The sequence below is a fragment of the Coptis chinensis genome, chromosome 4 (assembly GCF_015680905.1).
Source record: "Coptis chinensis isolate HL-2020 chromosome 4, ASM1568090v1, whole genome shotgun sequence".
NCBI lineage: Eukaryota > Viridiplantae > Streptophyta > Magnoliopsida > Ranunculales > Ranunculaceae > Coptis > Coptis chinensis.
In genome coordinates, this window is record NC_141459.1 from 39,341,795 (window position 1) to 39,350,102 (window position 8,308).

The 8,308-nt window shown below is 35.4% G+C and overlaps 1 protein-coding gene across 1 annotated transcript; it reads right to left on the reverse strand.

Annotated features, from left to right (window-relative positions):
- Positions 1-1,309: 1,309 nt before the first annotated feature.
- On the reverse strand, positions 1,310-8,308 carry LOC147503457 (phosphatidylinositol/phosphatidylcholine transfer protein SFH1-like). Its single transcript, XM_086608092.1, has 12 exons — positions 8,147-8,308; positions 7,933-8,014; positions 7,767-7,795; positions 7,195-7,278; positions 7,027-7,080; positions 6,094-6,171; positions 5,227-5,280; positions 5,079-5,138; positions 4,912-5,007; positions 3,678-3,779; positions 3,506-3,586; positions 1,310-2,020 (listed from the first exon to the last, which is right to left on the reverse strand). Exons 2-12 carry the CDS (start codon positions 7,985-7,987, stop codon positions 1,703-1,705), a joined length of 1,011 nt encoding a protein of 336 aa, XP_086464218.1. The 5' UTR covers positions 7,988-8,014; positions 8,147-8,308; the 3' UTR covers positions 1,310-1,702.

The following is an 8,308-nucleotide window of genomic DNA, read 5'->3' on the forward strand; positions in this document are numbered from 1 at the left end:
TTTTCAAGAGGGCCTAGAATATTCTAAGATTGAATTAATTGAACTTGGAATGATCAAATGGTGCTGGTCGTGTTCGTACTGGATCAAACACATGAATTATCTCCCAAGGAGAAATGCGATGAAATTAATCCATCTGTTTTGTGATGGACAAATGTATAATTGTAGTATGCCGTGAAGAAAACAGCTTAGCGTTTGTACAATGACTAGTATACATGAGCATTAAACTCGGAGACAGTTTTTACTCCATCGAATGTCTGATCAATGATGAAGCCTTTCTTCTATTGCATTGATTATCCGGTCAACGGTGATAGCTTGAGGTGGTGGAGGCCGTGGCTGTCTGAGACAATTGATTATCTTTTCAAAAAACTCAAATACTGGGCGATAACGTACAATGAGGACACCTATCTGACTGAGAATACCACCCGTGACTGTGACTATGGCTAGAGGTTCCATGCTTTCAATCCAAATGCCAGAGATTGAAAGAGGTAGATTGGTGTAAAAGACAATTGAAATGTGCACTTATACAGGATTCGATGGAGGTTTTGTTGTTGGAACGAAATGGTCATGCTGTTTTCTGAAGCCCAAAATTGATGCCAAGTGGTGGTTAAACTCAACATTTCTAACAAATAATTTGGTTAGGGAAGTAATTGGCTGTAGCTGTTCATTGGTTGTTAACTTTCTCTGAAGAATAGTAACGGAAAAAGGTTAGGCACACTGGGTCTTAATATGATAGCAACATAAAAGTATGACAGAAATTAAAAGGATAGTTAATACCCACACTCATTCGTTGCTGATGATTAATCAGGGACCTCCTTTTCAAGTTGTAAACCAAACAAATCCATACAAACATTCAATTGTGGTTATAACAATCGTTTCAATATCTGCATATAATAGCAACATAAAAGTATGACAGAAATTAAAAGGATAGTTAATACCCACACTCATTCGTTGCTGATGATTAATCAGGGACCTCCTTTTCAAGTTGTAAACCAAACAAATCCATACAAACATTCAATTGTGGTTATAACAATCGTTTCAATATCTGCATATAATAGATTCGATCGGTAAGAATTGATTTTGCTTATATACTTTTAGTACAGGTTTATGTTGCTATTTGTATGGGTAAAGTAATCACTCGTCAACACCATTATTAACACAATGTTTGAAAAATGTTTGAAAATTAATTTGTGACCTTGTGTCCAACTGAATGTTAAATAACTCCCTAAGATTAAAACGGAATCCAATAATATTGACATATGTGATCACCAGGTGTACAATGCAGCAATAAACCGAGCCAAAACAAGATACATACCAACAGAAAGGAACACATTTATTCCATAGTTAAATGGGGTGACACACTGCCAATATAATGCTGTGCCTCGTAGATTTTGATCTAAGATTAAAATAGATTACATTTTTCTACTAAGACTAGACTATAGATTACATTGGCTCTTTTCCAACGACAGCTTCCAATTTGGTAATAATAAGTTGAATTACAAATTAGTGCATCCTACTGAAACCTGCATTGAGTTGATGCAAGTTATACAGCGGGTATACCTGATACTTAACCTCCTAGCCTTGAGCCCAAGAGCCTCGATATTACAACACCGCTCCTCGTCAGACAGTTGTTAGTAATTAAGTCAGCATCAAGTTTTGGGGGACTTTATCATAAGTAACAGAAATAGATTACTCTTTTCCGGTTTCAAACACTGCTGATTTTCAGACCGTTTAGGGAATGAGATAACCCATTTTGTTCCCCAAGTTTGTTGAGCTCGCGTTCTATAGTTTCAGCAATCACGGTCCCTTCTTCATCTTGCTTGGGTAACTCCACATGCAAAGATCCATGTTTGAAAAGTGCAACAGGTTGTAAGCTCAAAGCCTGCTGCTGAATGTAGCGGTACAGCAGTTGGTGGAAGTCATTGTCCAGAGAGAAGCAGTCACTGTTTCCATTGCTTGAACGCCGAGATGAACCAGAACCTTCTCTTGTACAGAAATGTGGGAGTGATGCATAATCCATTATCTACACACATAATGCAGGTAAAAATAGTGGAAAGGGATGAAGATTTTGAGATTGACTGCATGCGATAAGCTTAAAAAACAAATAGATATGAAGGAACAATATTAGGACGTGCAAAACAGACAATAATATAATATCACGGGAGGGTGGAGAGCTAGAGATGGATCATCAAATAGTGCAGGTAGCAGATATGTTTAAGGTGATTTAGCAAAATCAGTTTGCACATATGGGGAGACAGGCATAACATGAGGTTAAAACAAACAAGAACTACATACCAACAAGTAGTAGGGCTATAGCGTAAGTAAATAACACCGCAAGGCAGATAAAGTGACCTAGAGACATAAACCAGAACAGATTCATTTTGCTGAAGTACAATCTATTTCAGTGGGATATGATACCCTCCTGATCCCAAACTGATTTCAGTTTCATCAAACTCAATGTGAGCAATGATCCAAATCGCCAACAAAAAGGAGAAGCCGCAGTAGTGCTGTTTCAACCTTAGTAACTAAATTCTCGTAGCTCCCACCCCATTCACACTTCCTGTTCCTTGTCTATTACCAAGGTTTCAACATAGTTTACAATATATGATACCCTAGAAGCCTGCTCTACAAATCATGTGTACAGGGAAACCTAAGTTACATTGACATGGACACGTGTGTCCATATCCGACACGGATACAGAGTGTCTGACACGGCGAAATATCAAAAACTAAGGTATATCACACAATATGTGTCCGTGTGTGTCTGATACGGACACGTGGATACGTATCCGACACAAATTATTTTTGAAATATGGTGCGTCCATGTAACATAGAGGGAAACCCAACTGATCCATTGGCATCTTAAATAATTAATTCGTCCATCCTCTTGACGCAAGGCTAAGTCATTTGATTCAGGAGGAAGCAAATGTACTATAGAGGTAGGTAGTTGTGCAGGAGCACTGTGCAAATGAATGACAATAGCTACTGTGCCAACCAAGTTGTAAGTTTGTTGTTCTTCAGTCACTTCAATCCAAAAAGATGCCTGAACAATCTGATTTATGAACATGCAAGAGATTGAATGGGTTTCATCAAAGACAACTGTCTACTTAATGGTGTGACTTACTGTACCAGAAAGCAAAACTTGGATTTTATCCAAAATTTCATTCATTTCAATAAAAGTTTGTACCAATTGCTTGTCGAGTATTGGTTATACTTAGAAATGTAACAACAATTACAATAAAGACAATTAAAAGTCAAAACCTTGTGGGCGCTACTGCTGTTGATGAATAGCTTGGATTTAAATGATAAGAACAAAAAAAGTTGTATTTGTTCACAAGCCTACAGCAAACTAAATTTACTGATACTTTACAAATGCACGCCAAGGTCACATCAATCATGTACAACAGGGGGATCACAACATAAAGACTATATATGAATTTTATGGTTTCTTCACCAGCACAAGAACAAGTGTTTAAGACATTTAAGGAAGTCCTGAATAACAACTTTACCTTTAATAACTCATCTCTTCCGGAACCTTGCAGGACCTGGACTTTCCTCCTTGTCCTCTCCTGCAAAAGAGGCTTTACAATCTGCCAATGGTTCACATAACAAACTGTTTAGGAGCTGTATCAGGAATATAGAGAACTAACAGTTTCATAATATTGTGAGGAGATTTTTGACCTTCCAACATGACGAAAATATGTACGGGGCATTTGCGATGAAATAAGTATCCGTTTTTTCTGGATAGTTCAGATCATCAATAGTAGATATCACAGTCAATAGCTGCATCAAGAAAACAGAGATATCAGAACAATACAAACTTCCAAGAGAATTATTGAAAACTGAGCTGTTACATGTGGAAAAAGGTAAGGAAGACTGATTAATGATGTATATACAAATGTATATATGAAAAATATTTGATAATTGATGAAATAGGGTCAGTTTCAGACACACTCAGAACCAAGAGATGAAATAGGAAATAAAGTAACACGCCATACTCTCTTCCTTTAACTGGACCAGGTTATAAAACAATCTGTCCTATTGAGTATAACAATTTTCCATATAATACGAGTAATAATATTAGTTATTCCTATTCATGTCAGCAATTTTCAAGACTACATACAGAATTGAGTGAGTGAAGCATACAAACATTGGCCTTTTCAGACAGGGAAAGTACCAAATGTTCGATTAGCTCCTAATTCTCACTCATTAGTGCATAATAACTTTAATTCTCCTTTTGTAACACATAAGTACAAGACAATAGCATCAATCACATGTTACAGATTTCAATTAATTTAATATGACAAATTAAATAATGTATTCTCCAAACTTATGACCACATGGTGTCGGAGTCAGAAGAAAGCTATGTTCTTGTCGAGATTGGTAATCCCTTATCCCTATCGGGTATCTAAACTCGCATAACAATGTATAAATCCTGGAGCCCCTCCACTCATTGCCAATTGGTTTAGAGAAGAATTCCCAAAATTAATATGGTAACAGAGCAAGTTAAATCTCTGTCCCAAAGGGTACATGTGCACTCCACGTAATCTTCTTTTAAATAAATCTCTACGGACTCACGATATGCCACATACGAGGGGGCATGTTGAGATTTATAATCCCATATTGGGTATCTAAACCTCGCATAACAGTATATAAATCCTGGGTCTGCTCTACTCATGGCCAATTGGTTTTGAGTTGGATGCCCAAAATTAATAGCTGCATAGCTTACTAGAGGACACATTAACAATAGATATGAATGCCTCTACAAATTTATTATTGGTTATTTTCTGACAAGGAATTGGAATGTATTAAGATCTTAAGCATAGGAACAATGAAAATCAGAAAATGAAACTAATGTAACAGTTTCTTTCTTTTTCTTTTTGGTCATCGGTTAATAAGAAAAGTTTTCAGGTACCTTTATTTGGCTCATTGCTGAAAGCTTCAGACCAGTCATATCCAAAACCTTTATACATGTGCCAATATGTCGTCCAAACTTCTTTGTCGCATAAGGCTACAACAAATGCTCATAGTCAAAAAGATGTGCCAACAAATTTAAGAGCATTAAGAAGAAACTATACTCACAAAAATAACGCGGTCCCGATACTCGTTGATTTGGATGTGTGACTGAACATAATAATGGACCTGAATTAAAGAGAAGAATCAATGTTGATATCACAAGAACTCCATTTTATATTATCGACTGGAGAATTAATGAAAGGAAAATCCTTACAGAAGCTTTATCATATGTGCTCTGCCCTATACCAAGCGCAAAGACAGGAAGGCCCTATTGACAAAGATGACATTATGGATTACAATATGCGAGATAATATAACCATCCAACCCTGTAAATTATCAAAACTATTGTTGAACAACATTTATGAAGGTGCAGGACCAATAGGTAAGAGAGAGAGTATGTGTTTTATTGATAGAGGTGATAATCAGAGTTCAATTTTTGAGAGTGCAAAGTGAGCTTTCGTTCTCCTCAAAGACAGTAATTCTGAACAAGAATACATATAGAACCATTACAATTGATTTCGTTGATCAGGTGGAACAATGCCAAACAATTAAAAGAAGAGCAAGTACAAGTGGACATTTAATATTGAAATGATACTGTCTGCATGACTACAAGTGTAATGCAAAAGTGCCTGAAATTCTTCTAGATGGCACAAAAGTGAGATTGTTTAACAAAGCTCTTACCACACAAAGAATTCCGGACACGTTGATATTATTTTTGGCTACATATAGTTTTTAGAAATTCCATTTGGAACACTAAACAATCTTAGATTGGCTGACAAGATAACAAAAACATTAGGCTGAATATTCATACAGTCATTTACACTCGAAAATCGCTAGATTTTCAATCGATCAAAGGAGGTCAAAACCAGCAGCAAGTTTTTACTAATGCTATACTTGATTCCTATACCTTTGGAGAACAGTATCTCACAGTAAACTAAAAACAGTAGAAATAGTAAGGATCCTGTCTGATGTTTCAAATGTTCCAAGAGAGAAGTAATGAGATTACTAGACTGGTAAATGCCATTTAAGCTAAACTGTTCAAAACTAAGAGCAAAGAAATCTTGGATACAGACAGACTTACCTCTTTAGAGTAACCAGACACTCCTATGAGCTGGGAATCTCGCACTCCTCTATAGAAATCAGTAGGAACTATGGGTTTCTGAAGAAAAAATACAAACATAAATTAACACCACCACAGTCATATTAATACATATTTGATTAAATACTGGAACTAATCATGTAACGGATGCAAAAGTAATCCATAACAGCATTACATGCAATTTTTAGGAGAATTTCAGGGAAAAAAGATTTACCCACTTTCCTTTGGTCTATTGAAACAAAGATGTGTTTCTAGTCACTTATTGGTTAGTCTTTAGAGCATTCCCAATACAAGTCACTTTGAGAGGAAATAACAACTTGTCACCCTTATGAGCCAAAAACAATGGCCCAATGCAAGGGTGACAATAAAGGTAGCTTTTCACTAAGGAACAATGAGGGTAGCACTTGCTATTGAGATAATTGCCGACTTGTGATCTTCGAACGGAACTTTTTATTCCGTCTCAAGTTTTTTTGTCCAGACGGGATGTTTCATTCCGTCTCGAGTGTTGTTGTTTTCCGGACGGGATGCATGTTTAATTCCGTCCGAAGCGTTTTTTTCGTTTTTTACGTTTAGACGAAATGAAACATCCCATCCGAAATTTAAAGTCACCTCTGCATTGCGCAACTCCTGGCAGCTTTTCACCAAGAAGGTAAGAATGAGATGAAGTAGTCCTATGTGGAGGTAACAAGTTGTTACTTGCATTGGGAATGCTCTTAATGGTGAGAATGGGAAAAATAATTTTTATTTACTTCACTAAACAATAATAATAATAATAAGGTGCATCGGCAGAAAAAGAAAAACCCAATTTCAGGTCAGGATTATAGTTAAAACATGCATATTAGGGGACGCTGCAAATTCAAGTTATTCCAGTCAGAGAAAGGAGACGGTTTCAAACCAATGATGAAAAAAACTCACCGTCAATATATTATCAATTTCATTTTGTATCCTCCAATTCAGGCAATCAACCAACTATAAATAGAAAATCATAGAGAAAATGTTAAACTACAGTCAGAAAGAAAATGTGATAACATAAATGGGAAAAGGAAAATATTTAATTATTCGCAACATAATATTCCATCTAACCATTTTGCGCGCTTTGGCAACATTCCAATCTCTTGCTTTCAGAAACCTCACCAAAGTTTCATCTGGATATCCTTGATGCATATTCTGGAATTCAAAGAAACAAATCTTCAGCTATAATTAAGCTCACACAATCAAACCAGTAGATAACTCCAATCCAAATAACATTCAGCTACAATTTGGGTTGTGATAAATTGCTTACAAATTGATTTCAAATTCATTATGCAGTTAGCAATACAAATACACAATAATGCCAAAATTTACTTTTAAGAAATTCTTTTACTTATATTTTGCCAAACTTGCAGCTAAAACAGAACTTTATCACAAAATTATAAGTTTTTAAGACAAAAACACAAAACAGCACAATTTAGAATATCCACATTGCCGTCAAGTATATTTTAATTTAAAAATAAATAAATCAATCAAAAAAATCAAAAATTCTGTAGAGATCTGTAACTACTGAATAACACTCAAAATTCCAAAATTTAAACAAAAACAGATGTAAGAAAAATAATTTCAAAGATCCAGTCCAAATTGAGTTGACTACAGCTTGACTCAAAAAAAAAGGAGCAAACCTGGAATGTTTTCTTGAGTTGCTCATCAACTGCACCAAAAAAATGAACATAAATTTATAATAATAGGGATCCCTAATAATAATCATACACTTAAAAAGTAGGTATAGATCCCAAGTCCAAACACAAAGATCTACCTAACAAACTAGTCTGAAAAAAAAAAACTCACTTTCTTCCATAGAAGCTTTCATTTGCTTAATTGCATCTCCCATCCCCACCCCCATTTTTCTCCCTCTCTCTCTTTTCTTCTTCTACAAAAAAAAACACGAGAAAAAAAAGAGACCCAGACTGAATAACAAGTTAATGGTATTCAGTAAAGACAATTTTTTTACAACAAAAACATGTGATGTTCAAGTAATGTGTAATGATTAGTTTCTGAGTACCAAGCTCTTTTTCTTTGTTTCCTTCTCCACCTCTTAAAAAAAAAATCTTGCCTTGTGCTTTTATAACACATCAACTAATTTACCAAACTTTTGCCTTCTTACTTTTAAAAAAAAATAAAAAAATAGTTTATTAGAGGTCAGAGATTAGTAAAGATTGAATCC

What these genes read in the sequence shown, in the direction of transcription:
- LOC147503457 (XM_086608092.1), bottom strand. Translation starts at nt 7,987, where the DNA reads ATGGGGGTGGGGATGGGAGATGCAATTAAGCAAATGAAAGCTTCTATG. An exon ending in TTGCCAAAGCGCGCAAAATG is followed by an intron (nt 7,081 to 7,194) that starts GTTAGATGGAAT and finishes TTCTATTTATAG; the next exon opens with TTGGTTGATTGCCTGAATTG. An exon ending in TGTCTGGTTACTCTAAAGAG is followed by an intron (nt 5,281 to 6,093) that starts GTAAGTCTGTCT and finishes CTTTGTCAATAG; the next exon opens with GGCCTTCCTGTCTTTGCGCT.